Below are 21,509 nucleotides of genomic sequence, written 5' to 3'. Positions count from 1 at the left end.
CTCCTTATTCCAAACTAATTTATTCTTGATGACATTTAATTCATATTTGCATGAATAAGCAAATATGAATTTGCCTTTTTTATTAAAGGTTCATAAGTGTGCTCTTCTAACCACTAATTATAATTGGTTAAATGTCTCTGAAGTCTTCATCCTAGAGTAAGCTTACTATGTTGTTTATAAGTTTTTGCTTTGCTATGCTTTTTACTTTGCCAGATGAAGAAGTGATATATAAATCCCCAGGAGTTAGAAATTGTGTGGTTTTATTTACGGTGAGCAAAACTTAAAATGGCCGAAGCTGTAATCTAATATGCATTAAGGTAGCTTCGCCATGGGGGGCTTGATTTTAGTCTATGTCCTCTCTTCTACTCTGGTGCAGTATTTGTGTGGATTTGCAGAACTGGTCTAGTGGGGGAAAAATGAAGATCCAGAAGGGCAGGAGTGATACAGACAGGGTTTCAGGCTTAAATTCATGTCAGGATATGGATGAAGCATATTTTTCCCAAGTAGAACATCTCTGAGTTGTTGTAATTGCAACTGATAGTAGTAAATGTTCTAGTGCACCGGTCAGTCACCTAACATGTTCCAAAGTTGGGGCTGCTTTAGTGGGAAAAAAGCCCCAACAACTAGATAATGCAGAATTCATACTGTACTGAGGATCAGGAACCTCTGATAAAGAACAGCACTTTGGCACCTGCAAGAACTATGGAGATGCAAAAGTCTGTAGGCATTTCTGTAATGGAACCTTAAATATAAATGATAAATGTATGTAGATGCCATCATTGCCACAATTTCACATAAATGTCTTCACTTCTGAATCTTGGTGAAGATGTAGAAAGTTTTCATCCTTGCATACAGCATTCAGTGTTTATGTCCCTATTTTTTTTGCTGTGCAAGCAGTCATCAGGAAATTCTGTAGTTAAATTAGAATGTGCAATTGAACTTTTTATGAAAGCCACCTTTAATCTACATTTTTTCCTCTTCTCATGTTTTAAAGGTGGTCAATGTGGTCGTACAGAGCTGGATCATAGAGCTGGCAAGTGTTGGCACTACTTACAGGAAAAGAATATTGTACAACAAAATTGGTGAATTAACACAAATAGTGAATTAATTTGGATTTTAAAAAATGAATTGTCTTTATGCAGTGTCTTCTCCATGGGTTTGTGAGATGGTTCATGCTCCTAGATTAGGTTATTAAAAGTTCTTAAGTCTGTCAAAATTATTTTTACTGCTTATAGCACTTAATAGTTTTAAACAGCGTTACTGGAACACAAATGTGGTAAAACTGAGGAACAGATTGCCTTAACAAAGACTGCACTACAAGATGAATTTAGCTTCTTGTTTAACCAGCAGAGTGCAGAAATGTCACGTATTCTTCTAATCCACAATGGACTTTTTTTAGCTACTCAGAAGTAAGCTGTTAAGCACAGAGGTGGTTTTCAACCACAAGCATAGTTTGGACAGGACTGTGGGAAAACAGCACCTCTGCCATATGGTCTTTCATATTCAAAAGAAATTTGAAAAATTAAGAAAGATATGTGAAGATGTTATACTTCGAAAGGAATTTTGTATTGATAGTAGAAAAATCCAACTTCAGTGATATCTCTGAATGAATTGTTTTTCTGGAGAAAGTGTCTTATTTTATGTTTGACTTTTCAAAGTAAAGGTTACTCAATGTAATATGATCTGGATGATTTAGGTGATTCAGTTTCTCAGGCTTTGGTCATGTGAGCTGCTTACCTTATTAATTATTTGCTTTAATTAGAATTTTTTATAGCTTAGGCATTTGAAATACAATATAAATACAAATAGTGATCTCTTTATAATTTTTCTTAATCTAGTATTTGTCTGAACATGTATAAAATGGTGCAATACATAATGAACTGAAGTCATGTGTGATTATACTCAATACTGACAGACTGTTTAATTTTTAATGATTGGTTGTCTGCTCCTCTCAAACAGCTAGATGAATTGTAGGTACCAGCTATTTGAAATTGAATTTAGATACTTTTCTTATTTAAGCTATATTAGGTATGTAATTAATCTTCCATGATCACTACACTCAAAGAGCTGATTTCTTGTGCATGTGCTCAGTGTCATTGCCTCTCTTTGCCTCTGTAGCTGAGATCTTTTTGAGACTAAAATGAAAGGGATTCTCTTTCTAGTAGGCTTAACAGACTGAGCAGCTTAGTAGGTTTCAGAGGCTTAACATCAATATAAACTTGCAATATTTGGATAAGTTTCATGTAAACAAAGTAGTGATCTTTGCAATGGTAGTCGGTGTATTGTTGCAGGTGACACTATACATCAGCTGAAGAACCTTGTTTGACTTCCTAGGTTTTATGTTGCAAGCTTAGTCGTCTGTGGGGGAAGGTTGCTTTGGCAGTGGAAACTTATAGTAGATTGTATTCCTAGTCTCTGTTAGATTTGTGGAGAGCTGAGGGCATCAAAGGGAGGAGGTTTCACTTTGCTTTAGCAGAACTTGTAAAAGAAGTGTTTTCTGAAAGCCTGCCTCAGTTTCTGTGAGGTGTGGCACCCAACTCCTTTCACGTCAATTAATGCATGCCAAACCTATTTGGTTTTCAGGTATGTCAGAACACAGCAGCGAATCCACAGCACTTGATGAGTCTCACCCTGCTGCAGAAGAGGTCCAGTCTGGCTCTGAGGTGATTGGGTGATAGTTATATTAGTGTAAAATCAACCAATCCTAACAACAGTTTCAGACTACCAAAAATTCTACATAGCACAGTGGTGTTAGTATGGGGCTATGAGCTCACGCACAGCATCTAGATTTAGGCATGGATTCTGACGTGTAAGTACTGCAGGGAAAAGGCTTGGTATTTGAAAGGCAACAATCTTTGTGTAATCTCACTACAACAAGGTATTCTATCTAATGCTGAAGTAGTGAATCTTTTTTTTTCTTGGGAGCAGAGACAGTTTCTTCTTTCTTTATGGAGAAGTCTGTGACATTTTGAAATTATGAACAAATTCCTAAGGTTCCTAATATTATTTAGCTGATCAGAATGTGTTTGGGAGGCTGTTTCAGAAAAATAAACATTTTTGTGACTGTTCTAGAGTAAAAATGGAAAGATTAATGCTGATTTTATCACTATTAGAGTTTCAATGCTTGTTAATTGTTTTTAAACTTTTAGAAAAATAGTGTAGTGATTCCACAGCTATTTAGCATATCTCCAAATCTGATATTTTTAAACAGATATGTGCAAAGAAAATACTGATTGTTACTGAAGGATGATTCTATTTTTTTCTAAATAAAAAGAACATCTGAAGCGTCATGTTTTTCTGTAATGCTTGTGTCATTCATGCTTAATACATCAATACAAATTTAGGAACTTATTAAGATTTACTTTAGTCTGTTTCTACATATGATAATTTTTCTTCTGAGGATTCAGTTTCTTTGTATGCTTAGTTTAAGCCAGCTGTGGGTTACACTTGCCAAAGGGGCACTTGATTCAGCAATCATACTCACTGTTTCAACAGAAGTACTGTTATGGTTTGATGCTTTAGTTTTCTCTCAGATCAATAAGCTCACCATTATTGTGTGAGGTTACAGGAACACACATGCAGAGGTAAAGAGAAATGACTGCTTGTTTTTGGTAGCCTACAGCTGAGTAAGTATTTTGAGGTATTGCACTGCTAAAGTAAGCTGATGCTGTGGCCAAGAGCAGTCCTTCATTCTCAGTATATTCTTATTGCATTATTACCCCCTCAGTTTCATAGGTGCAAGTGTAGGACCCGTGTGATGAACTGTTTTGGGGAACTGATGTGAGTGGAAAAATTATCCATCCTCTTTTTGAGCACAGGTCACCTTCTTTTAACCTGCAGTGTTTCTGGAATCTTGTTTGCTGTACAAATACATTGCTCTGGCTCAGGGAAGAGGTGAAGGAATGGTGAAAGCTGACAGGAGGAAGAATTGGGGAAAAGGGCAAGGACTTTTTTTTGACAACAGTGTTAGCTTAAACTGTTGACTAAAATGCAGGCAGTGGTTTCTTGTTATGTCTGAGTCAAATTAGCAGCTTATCCCACTTCCCCTTTTCAGCTGCTCGTTTCACGTCTTTGGTACTTGTCTTACCTCACTGCAAACTGATTCAACTCACTGACACTGGAAATTAACCTGGTGAAAAGGTCCGTTGCCAGGTTAGTGAGTTGTGTGTGGTGACTGCAGTCAGGTGAGTGGTTCAAAGGTGGGACACTGTGTGGCTCACAGTAGGGACTGGAAAAGTAAAGTGGTGAAATGTCCTCCTTTCAGCAAAGGAAAATTATGTTACAGTTCAAACATAGCATGAAACTGAAGTTAGCAAGTAATTTTTTGCTTTTTCTGAACTACATACATAGTTTGACTCAAGTAGGAATGCCTAAAAAAATAGGTGAATTGCTTCTAGGTTTAGCAGATTTCAAAAGTTGTCCAGAGAAGCTGATGAATTTAATTTTTTAATATATATATTTGCTAGAGATGTGCATATGCCTGAGTGTGTATATCTTTGAATAAATGTATGAAAATGTATCAATGTCAATATTTGCAAGGTGATTTGAGACTCTTGATGAAAAGCACGGAAGCCAAGTATTTGTTTTGCCTTTAGTTAAATTTAGAGGTGTGGTTTTGTTTGTGATCCCTCCCAAACAAAACGTATTCTCTGACAGTACAGGAGTTCCTCTTTGCACTGTGTTCTCTGATAATTTGCAGAAAGAAGACCAAAAGTATCTGTGTTAGCCTATGCCAATGTTTCCATATTGTGCAGGTAGCTGTGACAGGCCAAGCATTTTGAACAATACTACACTTGACCATGTCAAGTAGAAGTGTAGTTCCTAGCAGTCTTAGAGCTTAAGCAGATGTGAGATTTAGAGCAAGCTTAAGAAGCTTGATCTATTGGGCAGATTTCCTAAATCAAAATCTAATATGATACATAACTGGAACATTTGATCTGATGGTGTTGGGTAGCAATTCCCTGTGAAGAGCAGGGAGTTGGACTTGATGATCCTTATAGATCCTTTCCAACTTGAGATATTCTATATTTTATGAAATTAAACAAATTGGTATTTTAGAAGTACTTATAAAGTAAGCATAGACCTTTTGGTGTGCTTCAGTATCTTCATTTACTTAAAGGCTACAAGGTTTGAGTTTATTCAGTTGTATTAAGAATGACTTAAAAAAAAAAGTTCTGTGCTTCAGTTGTGGGTGAAGACTGGGCTGTGTGGAGAATATGGTATGCTAGGCCAATGTGAATATATGGCATAGGAGGTATTCCTTGCCAGTGCTGAAAGAAGATATTTGCTGGATCTTAAATGAGAGGGATTGATAGGATAAGTTAGTGTGTTATGAAGTCACCATTTCCTTGAGTTTATAGCACACTTTTTCTTAAATGATTTGAAAATTCTTCTCTCTGTATTTAGAATTTTTTTTTTACAAGCTGTGCCTAAATGTTTAGCTTCTTATTCTAGGGAAAGGTTTCATAAAGCACTATTTTTGAAAGGGTAGCATTCAATTCAGTTCTGCTAAGTTAGTTGTAGAGAGTATTTATCCTCAAAGGGGGGAAATGTATCATCTCAGGTGGTATTTTTTGGGTGTACTTAGACAGCTTGTAGTTGATATGCAGGGTTCTTAGAGTGGCTTGTCACAGAACCACAGAATCAGCCGGGTTGGAAAAGACCTCTGAGATCATCGAGTCCAACCCATGACCCAACACAACCCTGTCAACTAGACCATGGCACTAAGTGCCACATCCGGTCTCTTCTGGAGACTCTACCATGTCCCTGGGTAGCCCATTTCAATATCTGATCGCTCTCTCTGTAAAGAATTTCTTTCTAATGTCTGACCTAAACCTCCCCTGGCACAGTTTAAGACTGTGCCCTCTTGTCCTTCTTTTGGTTGCCTGGGAGAAGAGACCAATGCCCACCCTGTTCCAACCTCCTTTCAGGTAGTTGTAGAGAGTCCCCCCTGAGCCTCCTTTTCTCCAGGCTGAACAACCCCAGCTCCGTAAGCCTCTCCTCATAGGACTTGTGTTTGAGTCCCGTCCCAGCCTCGTTGCCCTTCTTTGGACACTCTCCAGCCCCTCAATATCCTTCCTAAACTGAAGGACCCAGCACAAACACAGTACTCCAGGTGCGGCCTCACCAGTGCTGAGTACAGGGGCAGAATCACTTCCCTGGTCCTGCTGGCCACACTGTTCCTGATACAGGCCAGGATGCCATTGGCCTTCTTGGCCACCTGGGCACACTGCTGGCTCATGTTCAGCTTTCTGTTCATTGAAACCCCCAGGTTCCTTTCTGCCTGGCTCTCTCCAGCCGCTCTGTGCCCAGCCTGTAGTGCTGCCTGGGGTTGTTGTGGCCAAAGTGCAGGACCCGGCGCTTGGTCTTGTTAAACATCATACCACTGGATTCAGACCATTTATCCAGCCTGTCCAGGTCCCTCTGCAGAGCCCTCCTACCCTCCAGCAGATTGACACTCTCCCCCAATTTGGTGTCATCTGCAGATTTGCTGATGGTGGACTCAATCCCCTCACCCAGATCATCAGTAAAGATCTTAAACAGGACTGGTCCAACACTGATCCCTGGGGGACACCATTAGTGACCGACTGCCAACTGGATGCAGCACCATTCACCACCACTCTCTGGGCCCGGCCCTCCAGCCAATTCTTAACTCAGCACAGAGTATACCTGGACTGCCAGCTTTTCCAGGAGTGTGCTGTGGGAGACTGTGTCGAAGGCTTTGCTGAAGTCCAGGTAGACTACATCCCCAGCCTTTCCTTCACCCAGCAGGTGGGTCACCTGATCATAAAAGGAGATCAGGTTGGTCAGGCAGGACCTGCACTTCCTAAACCTGTGCTGGCTGGGTCTGATCTCCTGTCTGTCCTGTAGGTGCTGTGTGATCACACTTAGGATGATCTGTTCCATAACCTTGCCAGGCACCAAGGTCAGGCTGACAGGCCTGTAGTTTCCCAGGTCTTCCTTCTGGCCCTTCTTGTGGATGGGTGTCACATTAACCACCTTCCAGTCATCTGGGACCTCCCTGGTGAGCCAGGATAGGTGATAAATGATAGAGAGCAGCTTGGCTCTTCCACCAGTTCTTCATCACCCTAGGATGGATCCCATCTGATCCCATAGACTTGTGAGAGTCCAGGTGGCTCAACAGTTCACTAACTTCTTCCTCCTGGATTACAGGGGGTATTCGGCTCCCGGTCGCTGTCTAGCAGCCCAGGAAGCCAGTTGTCCTGAGGACAACCTGTCGTCTTGTTGAAAACTGAGGCAAAGAACATGTTCAGTACCTCAGCCTTATCCTCATCTTTGCAACTACGTTCCCCTCCGTGTCCAACAAAGAATGGAGGTTTTTCTTGCCCCTCCTTTTGCTACTGATGTATTTAGAAAACCACTTTTTGTTGTCCTTAACCGAAGTGGCCAGATTAAGTTCAAACTGTGCTTTTACCTCTCAAATTTTCTTTTTACATGACCTAACTACACTCTTAAACACTACATGAGTTGCCTGCCCTTTTTTCCAAAGGCAATAGACTCTCTTTTTTCCCCTAATTTCCTGTAAAATCTCCCTGTTCAGGCAGGCCGATCTTCCCCACTGACTCACCTTTCAGCACATAGGGCTGGCCTGCTCCTGCACCTTCAAGATTTCTTTTTTGAAGTGCGTCCATCCTTCCTGGTCCCCTTTGTTTTTAGGGCTGTTTCCCAAGGTACTCTCTTTGTTCTTTCTCTTCTCTGCATGGGTAAAAGGCAGTGTTCATTCAGAACTTGGTGGACGTTTTTATGCTGCCAACTGAAGAAACTTATTACACGTTCAGATTTTGTCGTAGATACCAAAGGAAGTTCGAGTTGTGACCTCTGCTTCAAAAGACCAGCTGAGGTGAAGTCTCAGTAATTTACATTTTTTGGAAGAAGCTATAGTAGCAAAGCTTTGAAAGCTATCTGGAGTTGGAGAAGCACGTTTATTGGAGCCCACAGACAGTGCATAGTTAGAAAAAAGCTGAGAGGCCTCAAAACTTACTGAGGAAATCAATCTCACTAATGTAAATGAAGTGTTGATACATGAAAATGGAGGAAATATTAGCAATGGGATATGACGGAAGACGTTGCCAAATTAGAATGATGCAGGCGATCCTCAGTAAGTACCAGTAAAATCTTTGTGTTACATTGTTATCCTGTAAAGCTTCATTTGTGGTTGGAGAAGCTGCTGGTACTTCAGCCTTGTCTCAGACTGGTTCTCTTCCTGACCCTTAGACTGAAAAGAACTAGTTTGGTTTGATGATTTACGAGCTTTAAGGGAAGAAAGGTACCTATTCTCAAGTACCTGTTGATGGTATACCTTGTCTTGCCAGTCTTGCACAAAGTGCATGGGCTGGTTTGAAGACTTCAGACAACTTTTTTGTAAGTAACTGAACAAACACTGCCTTAGTTGTGGGTTGATTTTTCTACTGTTTACACTTCAGATGACTAATGAAGCTGCCTTGCAGAGGTAGGAGTAGCTTTTTGAAAGGGATGAAATTTTCAGTTTCTCTTCATTTTGGAGAGTGTTAGGGTGCCATTCTCTCTTCAGGTGCTTGTAAATGATGTGTGGTTCTCCTGGGAATGTCTCTTCTAGGTTATACCTTCGGTCATTTTTGAAATCTGTAGTTTCACAGCTGCTGCTACTGTTCATGATACAACTGCATTTGAAAGTAACTTTGATTCTTGAATTCCATTGGTGCTTTTGAGTTCTTTAGGTGCTTCTGAATTTCACTTCAGGTGTGCTGCTGTTGACTGCATAAGAGTTGCATACCAACACTTTAGTCAGAAGGTGGCACTATGTTATGGCTAAATAAGAAGCAACTTAAACTATTTTAAGGTTTGGAATCATAGCTTTTCTTGTAACACATGAACTCATTGCACTTCTCTAGTATTTATTGCTGTTTATAACTAGTACAATTTTTTTAGCTAAGCTCACCTTTTTTATAGTTTGAGACACAGAAACTGAGGCTCAAGTGTGCATGGAAAACATTTGTCTGGCCCCACGTCTCATTTGTGTCTTACTCCCCCAATATCAATGGGCTAAATTTTAGTGGTTTTTTTCTCTTAGATCTTTAAATTACTTCTGACTGAGCTGTGCTAATGTATAACTGTGATTTGGGGATGTGATTAAACAAATGTATGCAGACTGAGTATATCAGAATATTTCCAATAGGAGTTTGAAATAAAGTCAACTGTTTTCATAGGGATTACTCATTGGAAATTTAAGACAAACCACCTGTTTCTTCTTATACTATAGGAAAGTGCAATGGCTCAGGAGTCTCCCAAAAATTCAGCAGCAGAAATTCCTGTGACTAGCAATGGACAGCTGGAAGATTCTCACGAGCACAGCTTTAACAGGGTAAGAATTTTCTTTGCTGTCTGCCAAAGTGTCATTATCAGAAATGCTGAAGTTACAATGCAGGGCATAGCAGACTTCACTTGAGGTTTTCTGCAGGTTTAATGGAAAAACTCCTTTGAAGCTCATAGATCATTGTTAAAGTTGACATAGCATAGTGTCATCACACATTGTAATAATCTTTTTTGTATAAAAGACATGTTAACTGTGGCAAATTTTGATTCCTTCCCCTAACCTTGAGTCGTATGGATCAGTTTCCCTTGTGTTCAGACATCCAGCAGAGAGCGCCATGGTACAGCTTATGGAATTTGGGGTTGGGTTTCTTTTCTTTTTACTTTGATTTTCATTTGGAAATACGAAGACTAGTTAATTGTCCACGTTTATTTGATATCTGCTGAGTCTTAGATTTTAAGGAAATATCTGAGTTTTAAAAGTCCCATACTGACTTGCACTGCAGGATTATTTTTAAAATGAATACTTTGCAGAACTTCAACATTTTATTCTGTCCTACTAAAATGCTGATTAGAGGGGAGAACCTTTACAAGTTCAAAACCAAATTACATATACATGCCAAATATTGGTACAATAAGAATTTGCCTAATTTTGTCTTCTATTTTTACTTTAATGTAAAAAAGTCCTTCAAAGATGATAAATTATTGTTGAAGTTGATTAAAAAAAACCAAAGCACATACTGCACATTGCAGTGCAAGATATATTAGTAATGATTTTTTTTTCCTGAATGCTAAATGGTGTAAAGTACTGGGTACTCTCTAATATGCAATCAAGTGTATGCATTTCTAATTATTGATTCTGAACCTTGAGGGTGCTGATTTTTAATCCAGGAATTTTATTCATAAGACAGAAAAATGGCATTTAAATATATTTACTAAAATTATGGTTTTAAACATGTATAATTTTAATTATAAATATGCTATTTAAATGTGTATAAATGTGTATTTTAAGAAATAAAAAAAAATACAATATATTGTGAAAACAAGATCTGAGACCATTTGATTATGATTGTAGGGTAGCTGTATAGTGAGCATGGCTGTAAAAAAAAGTGTAAAACTTCATGAGATGGAAATGCATTCATATTAAAAATACTGCACTTGTTACTGGGCATTTTTTCTGCTTTTGATGCATGGGGAATTTTTTTTATGAATAACACTGCAGTGAGGGAAGGGTTATGTTTCTTAAGATTTGTCATTCAACTAAGCTCTATCAGTAACATAATGTAAAAATTAGGACAGTATCTAATGAAATAAAGTTAAAACTACATTTCTGTAAAGATGTACATATGCCTAAGTGGACAACATTAGGAAATGTATCTTGAAGTAGTAATGAATTTGGGTTCACCCCGAAGTAGAGAAACAGATTTACTATTTTTAAGCTGCTGCTGCTGTGACTTGACTGCTGTTGAAGTTACCTTTTCCCTACATTATGGTTGCTTCTTCAGTGTAGTGCGTGCAATACTTATGTACAGCAAGTGGAACCTGCACTCTTGTTCAGTCAAAATGTAAAGGTGAAATTTTAAGGTAGTTTCTGTCTACGACCATATATATATATATATATATATATATATAAAACTTGGAGTAGGTTTTTGCTGGCATGCTAATGATTTTACTGGCTTGAAGTCAACTATATTTTGAAACTTCTACTTCCACAAAAGTGGGTCAAATATTTGGTCAAATTGCAGAAAACTTACACTATGCAAACATAGTTGAACTTGTTGCTGTAATTATTTCTCAGTGCTTATTCTGAGATCAATAAAGAAGTGCACTTCAATTATTTTTTTGAACTGTCTTATACAAGTTAACACCCGCATGTGTGACCTAAACTCAGAATATGTGATAAACAGGGCTTCTTATAAACAAAACAAAGAAAACAAACTTCTTGGAATTAACATCTAGGTCTGTTTACTAATCTGGTAGTCTTGAACTCTAGTATTTAGTCTTCTATTCATCTTGATTCATGTTTGTTATTTCTAATGCTTAATGCTGTGCTTTCTCTTTTTTTCCTTGCCAGATAATTTTTTTTTTAACTTAAAGCAATATATGCATTGCACCACAAAATTTCTCTGCTGAGTTTTCAGGGATCATTTTTCCTATCAACTTACAGAAATGACAAGCCAAGTACTGATTTTTATGAGGTTGCTTAAGAAAGGGGCAGGAAACCATGACTACTTTAATTTGAATTGTTATCACAGTGCTTGGTAAGAGTATGTGACCACAGTAGAGTTTAGAGCACTCAAATTCCAGTATACTGATTTTGATTGCACCTTCTTTAGGAGCTGGAGAACAAGGTTATTTTGGCTTCCTGCTTTTTTATTTTTATAATCAGGTGCATGTTCATCTAGGTGTTTTACAATTCAGATGTAAACAATAAAATACCATTTATTCTGTATTTTTTGGTCTTCTAGAGCTATTTTGCAATAAAGAGTTGAGCAGCTTAGATTGTATGTTTTTGATAGACTGAGTAAAGAGGTAGTTGTACAACCTTTTTCTTAGATTTCTTTAATGACAACACTACACTTTCCTCTAGACTTGTGTTCTATTTAGCACTTCCATCTGACCTCAGGCCACTCAGGCTTGAAAATGCACATTTATTTTTCAGCAATACTTCTCAAGCGTGAGAAGTATTTAATTTTGCAAGACAGTGCAGTGTTGCTCTTCCTTTGAAGAAAAAACTCCTCCTTTAGTTTTGCAGAACATCAGACAGCATAGATGGTCATAATGTCATTTCAGAAGGAAGCATGTTAGTTCCAGTCTTGTGGGAATGTGATTAGCACAAATTGATGCATTTTCTTGGTATAAAGCATACATACAAGGTAACTGAAATAAATGTTTTCCTACCTGTAAAATCTCATTCGGAAATATGCTGCTATATTCTAATTCTATAATAAAACATGCCCGTGGAATTCCAACAAGTTTTGTCCTGCCTGTATGATGGATGGAAACTCTTTAACTAAAAAAAGCTGTAGCTTCAGTCATCATTGGATCAAATATCTAATGTTCTTTCATTAAGAAAAAGCTTGACCCAGTGCTTTCCAACTCTCTAAGCTCTGTTGGAACTCACTTAAGCTTTAAGAACTTGGTGTATAGAACGGTTTGCAAATATTTGAGTATTGCTGGTTTATATAATTCACGTTTTTGTTTCACTTATCCCTGACTTCTAGTTTTCCTACCATGCTGTTATAATTATGTGATTAGCACAGTGGTGTTTTAATGTCACTGTGGGGATTGAGAGCTGAGAACTGTAGGAAGGAGTGAGGAAGTATATTATTTCTATTTTCTATTTCTATATTCAATAACATGCCATACAGTGTGAAAGCTGCATGGGATTAAATTTAATTTTTCAGAAAACTGTTTGGTCTACCTGTAAAGATACTCAAGCAGCTTTGAGCGATTTGTGACATTTAAGTTATTGTACAAAATCTGTATAACATTCATATCAGTTTGAGTCTCTGAATTGGTTGTTTCAATTGTTTCCTTTTAATTTCAGGATAGACTCTTTTTCTTGGATCTTACTGTACTCCTATGGGAACAAAATCATTGTTAAACATGTATATAATACCAGTAATAAACTTCAGGCTGCAAAAGATAAATCAACTGTATTGTGTCTTCAATTTATCTTATTAGAATTATGAAATAAGCTCTGGAATCTGATGAATCTGGATGCCTGTGTTCAGTATCTTGTTCTGTAATTTTATTGCCAGACTGCACAAATAGATAAGGTCAGTTCTTTTTTGTCTTTTGCCTTCTGAAAAAAAGATGCCAGCCTTGTCACTCACATTCTGCCTGCAGCATCTGAGTTCATCTCTTAGGTTTTACTAGGTTCACTGACATAGTCGGATTTTTACTTTGGGTAATTATAGTTCAATTAATGTAGGATGATTTAAAATTCATTTCTGTGTGTCAGTTCTAGAAAACTGTTTTCAGGAAATAAAACAAAAAAGTCAAGTGGTCTTCGTACAGTCTGAAAAACCAAAAATATGCATGTTAATGATGAGAGTAGAAGGGAAACTAATTTAAAACTGGATTGCAATGTTATGTTAGGTGAATCAAAAGGGATATGGTAGAAGGGGTCTTGTAAGTGAAGAGCAATGTATTGGAGAATACATTTATTTATGCTTGAATTTAGACTGATTGGAGGATCTAGTGGCTTAATGGAAAATAGGAACTGAGTGATGTAATAGGGCGAAGAGAAGAAGAAAATGTTGAATATGTACAAGGAACTGTACTTGTACATGACTTTGGATAAGAGGTTAAAGTTCAGAGCCCATCTGTCTTATTGCATAGATGTTATGTGTATCTACACAACTTTCTGTATCACTGGACTTTGAAACTGTGAACTTTACAATAAGATGTGTTGCAAATTTTTCCTGAAGGCAACTGGAGTCATCCATAATTAAAAAAATTCTGAATCAAATTGCCTATAGTGACCTGAGTTGAAAAAATAAACAAGCATATGATTGGTCCCAGTTTAGTTGCTCCACATATATTTATTGAACGAGCTAGTGATGTGGGGTTTTAAAAACAAGGTAGTAAAGGCAAGTAAAACCATATCTGTTAAACCTACTGCTGGTACTAAGGAGAAGATAATGCTTAGTCATGCATTAATAATGGACTGGCATAACTAAGAAATTAATGCAGTGATACCTCTTAGTTGCTGCTTAGTTAAGTAAGTTTCTTCAAAGTAAGCAATTTTGGCTAGGTTGGTTTCTACTGTTGGGGAAAACACAGTTCTGGTCTTCCCCTTCTTCATTTTAGATTAATATGGATAGCATGGATGGGAAGTATTGTTTTGAAAATAGTCTTGTAATTCAGCCAACATTCCTTCATGAACATGCATTCTGAGTGACTTCTTTGCTGTGTCTACTGTCTCAACAGGACTGCTATGTCAAAAATGCATACTGGTACCTCTAGATGATCTGTATAACAGACTGATAATATCCCTGTTAGAGTTGTGTAAATAAGGCTAACCTGAACTAAAATATGTTTAGTTTAATATGGTGATTTGAAGTAATTAAAATGGGATTTTAACAAATGGTTGAAGTGGCTTAAATGTTCTGTACCATGTAGATTTGGACTGTCTTGAGCAGACCTAATTAAGTTAGTGCAGCTGTTCTGCGTCCCTATATTTCATGCTTTGCTTCTTTGAGCCTTAAGCATGCTAAATGGCTGAGAGTGGGATAGGTAGTCCAGCATTTAACTCCTTGGGAAACTTCTGAGCTGTGTTTTTTTTTATACCTCTAGCTCTGTGTCTCAGTGAAGTTACAATACTGAAATACTTTTTCTAGAAGATAATTGCATAAACAATGTCATAGAATTGAAAATTACAAAAGAAGCGTCTTTCTCTTTGGTTTTTGGTAATAGTGATCCGTTAACAGATTTGTGGTTTTGCAATGTATCAACAAATTTTGATCAATTCTAAAGACTTGGACTTACCTTTTACAAAGAAAGGGAGAAATCTTACACTTAGCTAAAAGAGCTGTATGTTGTCAAAATATAATCACCTTACTGTAGTAGGGGAATCTGTCCTCCCTAAGTTATCCTTCTTTGTAAATTTTTGAAGGGATAAATTGCTGGATCAGTATGATTACAGGGTTTTTTGCTAGCTTTTTTGTTTATCTACACTTCTGTAAAATAAAAAAAGGCAAGCACAATCAGTTGTAAGAATGACATGTCAAAAATCGAAGTTTCCATGCAGCACTGTGTATCCACTGAACAATAACTTAGGTATTGTTTTGATAGTCTCTGACTTTGATGACAGTTCTGGTCATGTATGCTATGGTAGCTCTTTCTTTTAAATTCTTATGCAAGGACAGCGTTCTTCATCAGGATATATTTGAACTCGTTAATAAGTGTTTAAAAAGAGGTTTGAATGCAGTTCTTTAGACTGAACTTTGCCTTTTTGGCAGTGAAAAAAATTAGATCTCTTGGAACAAATATGTGTGTGTGTACATACACATATGCATATATTTATGTAAAACACCCTGGTATATATATATATATATATACACATATATACACAGTTGGAGATCTTAATAATTTTCATAATCCAAATACCAAGTTTTTATTGAAGAGAAAGATGTTGTAATATTCTGATTTATTTAGTACTACAGTTGGTCCAGCCTCTGTTTAGCTTCAAATTAGAATTACATTGAATGTACAGAGTAGTACAATTGCTTAAGTTTATGTCTAAACTTTTATCTTTACAAAGCAGATGTTCTGCATTTTAACATTAAATACAGATGATTGCTTAGATTCCTATTGCAAACATGCTTAAGCAGGTTAGCTGTCTACATTTGTTTGGCTACAGGTTTAGATATTTCTGAAAACTACAAGGCGCCAAGGTGCCTTGAGGAAAAAAATAATTCATGCCATGTCCTTTTTGTTAAATCAGTGCATCTTCTCTGCAATCTAGTTATCCTTTTTCAAGTCTCTCTAATTTTTCAGTGTCTGGTGACTTGCTACATTTTGAGTTAAATGGACTCTGTGCATTAGCTAAACTAAGTTGAAGCAAAGGCTTTCCATCGTACCACCAACTGCAAGTACTTAAATGGAAGCACCAGTGTTAAGTCAGTTGTGAAGGCTGAAAACAGTATGTATCCAATGTTGCAATGTGCTTAATTTGTGAGATCAGGTTCTGCATATGACTACTATTTGTTGTTCATGCTGGATGGTTTCTTTGTTTAGTGCTTGAGGCTTTTTTGTTTTGTTTTTGTATAATGCCTTAGATACACAAATAAGGCATACTTTATTATTAGCCAGTTCATGTAAGTAAAAATATGACTGTAGGAATTGGTTACCCTGTTTGCAGTAACATCCTGGGTTTTTGATGTTAGCAAGATTTCTGTCTTGCTGGAATTCATATGTTTGTAGCTCTTCCTTTTTTTCCTCTTCCCAGGAGTTTGTCCTAAACTAAAGACACATAACTAAATCTGTGGGGATGTGATCCTGTGATCCAAAGCCACTTATTGACAATCTGATCCTCTAGGCAGTACCATTCCTATGCACTATCCCGCTTCTGGTTTGTGGATCAAGCAACTACAGTAATAGGTCAAACATGAATTGGATTTTAAAGGTTGTGTTTTCTTTGTAATTAGAAGCATTGCATATATCATAAACAGTTACTACACCTTAAAGCTATGTGTAGCTTTTCTGTGCAAATTTCACTAGTGCTCCTCTATACTTTTTCCACGTTTTTTGGGAAAAAAAAGTGCATTCCCTCTGTATGGAAGCAGAGGGGATGCAAAAAAGTACCTGACTCCAGACACTGACAGTTTTCCAATTTCTTCATGTTTTATATTTGTAACTGTATTTTACTGTTTTCCTTTCACTTCCACAGTAGTTTTTCAGACACTTCTTACTTTTATGAATTAATGGTTTTAAATTGCTTTAAAACCTGAACTTATTTTAAAGCACTAAATATAATTCCAACACCAGAGGCTTAAACCTCAGTCAGAAGGCTGGAAATATAGTCCAGGAAACCTTTGCGGGAGCTATTTGTAGAGCTGGGCAAGACAGCAAAAATGGGCAGTGGGATGGCATCTGAACTGTGGTGTATGGATCCATAGTTCATGGTGTATGGATTTATAGGCCTGTTTTGGGTTTCAGTTGCTTGAAAGTTGGTTGTAGTGGTTAATCTAGTTCTCCAAAGTTAAACAAGGTGATCTTAAGCAATTTTAAATCAATGAGTTTCAAAAGCAAACAGAAGTAAATGGCAGCTTTATGCTGTGAGCACTTGTGATGTAGGCTCAAAAGGAAGCTGTTGAAGGGATGCCTTTCCAGATGTTTCTCCCGTGTCAAATATTATAAAGATTTCATGTGCTATTTATAAAAAATAAGGATAGTACGATTTTTAAAGCTATTTCTTGCTTAGAGTGATTTTTTTTTTTTATCTTTAACATTATGATAATTGCTTCCACATTTTAGGTTTTTAAGATGTTGTCTGCTTGATAGTCTTAGATCATTCTGCACCCCTGTCAGTCCAGTTTTTAACTGGAAGCTTTATTAAACTGATATGCTTACTTGGACCAGCTTCAGGCCATATAACATGATGTTTCAGGCCACGTTTTTGGTAACTGCTGCTCTAAGAGATGGCATTCTAGTTGTTCATCAATATAACAAAAAATTCTAGAATAAATACTCAGGCTATACTTACAGTGTTTCTCTTTCATTTATGTTTTATTTGTGTAGCAGTAGAATGCTGTGACACCAACGAGGACATTCCAGGCTAAAGACTGAATTGCTTGTCTAAGAGCTGCTGAAATTGCATTTTAATACTTTTGAGTCACTTTAATTTTTTTTTTTAACATTAACTTTCGATTTTTATTCAAATATTTTCAAGGACTTGAAATATTCGTTACCAGTTGGACTTGGACTTTCTGAAACCAAAATAACATCTCGTGGCTTTGACAGTGCCAAAGAAGGAGTTGTTGAGGCAGGACCATTTCCAAGTAAAGGTAAATGCTTTTTTGTATTTCTCAGTTTAAAATCTTTAGGCATATTTTTGCATGGTCAGGAACACAATATTCTGTAGCTGCTTTGAGCAGTTTGGTGTAAATGTACACATTGAGATTTGCATTAGTGACAACCAGTTTATCATCTCTGGTAGCTGGGTTGTTAAAATACAGAATATATGCCACACTTGCAGTATCAGTCAAGGGACTAGAGGAAACTACTTAGTGTTAAATTGGTCTGCGTTTACAACAAGGGAGGTCCTTGACACCTTGAACTGGTATCAGACTGAAGAATTTTACTATTACATTGTGTAGAAGTTTTCTTTAAATTTTGCAGGGTGTTATTCTGATTTGAAACATAACTGGAGAGTTATTTTTTCTTCACTTACCTAGAACAAATTATTAGGTGGAATTCTTCTTTGTTGTATTAATGTATGCCTTAGAGAGTCTAAGCTAGTATCAATGAGAAATACAAAGTGATAAACAAACCAATAATGTCAGTGTTTCCTATCTGTCAAAAAGCAATAGAATACCATGATATAGTATGTGCAAACGATATTTGATGAATTATGTAGCTTTGACAGTTTCTGAATTTGAAAGGTTGGAAATTATCTCAAATGCATAGCTGTGAAAATAAGTCTCTTTGTAGTCATAGATTTAATTTACATTTTCCTTCATTTCCTGTTTGGTAAAATTCTTTGCTTATGAAAATTTATATGCCGTGATTTATATGCTGTACATTACATATATTACAAAGTGAATGTTATGTTTCTTTATCTTTGAAATTAGCAAAATATCTAGCTAAAAACTGGGCAGATGGCAAACTGCTCACCATTTTTGCCTTTTTATATTGTATTAACAGGATAACTGTTGGAGCTGTTAAGTGCATTAGCCTATAAGGGAAAAGTGTATAAGACGCGTTTAAAGCTACACTAATAAGTTTGAAATGCAAAAGTTCTGTGAGAATTTTTGTATACAAATTATGAGCTTTGGACACTTTAGATGTCACAATTTTCCTCCAAGGATATTTTCTTCAGATTTTTCCTGATGTTCTAATAAAATCAGACAGGGAGAAGTGATAAAACTTAGGACTTGCTATGAAAGTATGGACAAAAACTGAATGATTGCCCTATTTCTAAAAATTCTGTTTTAGTGCCTCTACTAGGGCTTCATTTTTGAATGCAGAGTAGACAATACTGGAGGGGAAGGGCTTTTAGGATTTGGGGGATGTTGAATGATGAAGCATGCATAAGGCTGCATTAATACTCTGTCAAATGATAAGGATTTTTTAACTGCTTGTCTTGGCTCGCTTGCTGGAATGATTCAGTCTTGAGGCCTTTAGCAGGATCTTGCAGTCAAACTTCTACGCCTGGATGAATCCAATTGCAGCTCTTATGCAATGTATTGCTACAGGAGAACACAGCAAGTGAGCTGTCTTTGTCTCATTTTTCTGTGCAGTTGGATCCAAATCATTAGATTTACTTAACCCCATATTAGTAGTGCTCTGTAGTATGTTTAAAAGACAGCTAATTGTTGATCCAGTTACTTTGAGTGGTGTTTTGGTGTTCCTGATAACTAAATTTTGTTGAAACCACTAATGTTCAGGTTTGATTTCCTTTCCCCTCTTTATTACACTGTTAGCCCTGAAGTATATTGGAATTTTTCAGCAAAAGCAATAAAAGTTCCCCCCCAATATGGAGGTCACTCGTCACTACAGAGAAAAAGCTAATTTGTTTGGTTGGTTTTTAAATCCTGAAAATTTCATAAGGATACCACTTCAAATTTATCTGTTATGATAGAGTGGCAAAGCTCTGAAAAGCATAATCCTAAAACAGCTTAGAGAACACACAGAGTGCATGTCATTTTAAGTTAGCTGGGTTTTGTTTGGTTGAGTTTTTTTAAGAGAAAAAGCAAGTGATGTAAAATCTTTCTTTTGGGAATGAGCTTACACACTTCCACAGCTAATGACTCCTATGATCTTCAGGATAACTTATTGCTGCGTGTTTACACTGACTAAAGAGTCGATGTCACTGAAGTGTATCTGAAGCTGGCTGAGATTTCAGAGCTTACTTCACCTCTTAATGCTTTGAGTACCATTCAGTGACAGTGCAGAGTCAAATCTACCTGGACCTAAAAAAGGGATGTTTCAGCTGTAGAAACTGTATATAACAATCGTACACAGAATTTTCTGTTTATGGTATGTACTTTGCTGATGAAGATGTCAGTTGTGCTTTGATTACTCTTACAGAAAAAAAAAAATCGTCATCATGATGTAGAGAAAAAGATTAAATCATGAAAACTTGGTGTAGTTCACATGGACAGCTGCACCTCTTAAAAAGCATTTCCATCAGAAATTACAGCACCTTTTCTGTGGATGTTTCTGTTGTTGCTGAAGCAAATGGTTCTTTGTTTTGAAAAAAACCCCCATGTCTATGTAAAAGTGTGCATTGATTTCTATGGGAAGATGATGGATTTTCATGGTTAAATGTCCCCTTTTCAGGTTCCTCAGCATCACCCAAATCATCTGTTATATCTCCTAGCAGTGCAGCAGCTAGCAGACTGGCTGGACAAGGTTGTGATTTAATTATTCCCACAGGTATCAAAGCACTGAGTGGATAACGCCCTCGTCTCTGCTGACAATGTACTAACCCTTCCACCCTTCTAATAATTTGATTTACTATTAATTGGAAATTCAACTTCTGGGGGTTTTTGATGGCTCTCATTTCTGACTTTTAACAGTTTACAAAGTAACCTCTGCTTTCCTCTCTGTCAGCTGCTTTTACTCTATAAAATTAGAAATATAATTACCAAATATTAATAATAACAAACAGTTAAAACCCAGCTAAAATAGGTTAAAGCTGAAACTTTTGGATTTTTTTGCCAAAATGATCGCATATTCCAATCGACTAGACTATGAAGGCAGCCATTAGGAATTCACAACACCCAAACTAGGCTTTGCCACTTGACTCATTTTGTGCCTCTGGGCAAATTACTTAACATCTTAGTCTGTTTCCTCCTGTATAAAAGGAGAAAACTTGCTCAGTTGCCTCATAAGGGTGTTGAGAGGGTTAGTTACTTTATGTTTGCACAGCATTTTGAAGATGTAAAGAACATAGTAGGATGCTAAAGGAGTATCTTGAGGCATCTGTATAGACTTTTTTCCAAAATCTTGCTTACATAAATAACTTGGCAAGACTAAGGTGACTGTAAGTAGCAGTAGGGATTAGAGTTGGGAGTAGTCAGAATTGTACATGAAAAAATAAAATGTTGCTTAAAAGTTACTATTTTTAGCAGTTTCTAGTATTTAGGACAGTAGGAATTACTTTTGCAAAACTAAAACATAGAATTCACACGATATCTCATACTAGCTTGAGAATGCTGAGTAAGGGCAATTTATGTGTAGTGATTGGCCCTGGATATTTTAATGTGTTACTTTAAATCTGTTCTTCGTTGATGTTTCCATACTGGTGGTTTGTAGAATTAATTGTTCCTAATAGAATGAGCTATTAAAATTGAAATAAGTAAGTTAGATATTGACTGAATGCATCTTCTGGAAAGGATGGTGGTCACTGGAAAAGATTAGAAAAAGCTGTACATTGGGACAACAGTTTTTATATGCCAATAATTTTCATTTGATGGCCTGCAGGTTGTAAACAGACTTTTAGAATGGCTAAATCCAACAGGGTG

The 21,509-nt window shown here is 36.8% G+C and overlaps 1 protein-coding gene across 1 annotated transcript in view; it reads left to right on the top strand.

The window, feature by feature from the left end:
• ARFIP1 (ADP ribosylation factor interacting protein 1) overlaps positions 1–21,509 on the top strand; it is a 34,674-nt gene that overhangs the window by 1,569 nt on the left and 11,596 nt on the right. Inside the window, exons 2-5 of the mRNA XM_027635767.1 lie at positions 2,584–2,663; positions 9,260–9,361; positions 17,711–17,825; positions 20,323–20,418. Coding sequence (XP_027491568.1) covers positions 2,586–2,663; positions 9,260–9,361; positions 17,711–17,825; positions 20,323–20,418 — 391 coding nt within the window. The 5' untranslated portion in view covers positions 2,584–2,585. The remainder of the gene's footprint in view (positions 1–2,583; positions 2,664–9,259; positions 9,362–17,710; positions 17,826–20,322; positions 20,419–21,509) is intronic.

The sequence above is a fragment of the Corapipo altera genome, unplaced genomic scaffold, assembly GCF_003945725.1.
Source record: "Corapipo altera isolate COAL_440 unplaced genomic scaffold, ASM394572v1 22b, whole genome shotgun sequence".
Taxonomy (NCBI): domain Eukaryota; kingdom Metazoa; phylum Chordata; class Aves; order Passeriformes; family Pipridae; genus Corapipo; species Corapipo altera.
The sequence above is the reverse complement of the archived record's forward strand: the minus strand, read 5'-3'. Positions and strand labels throughout refer to the sequence as shown.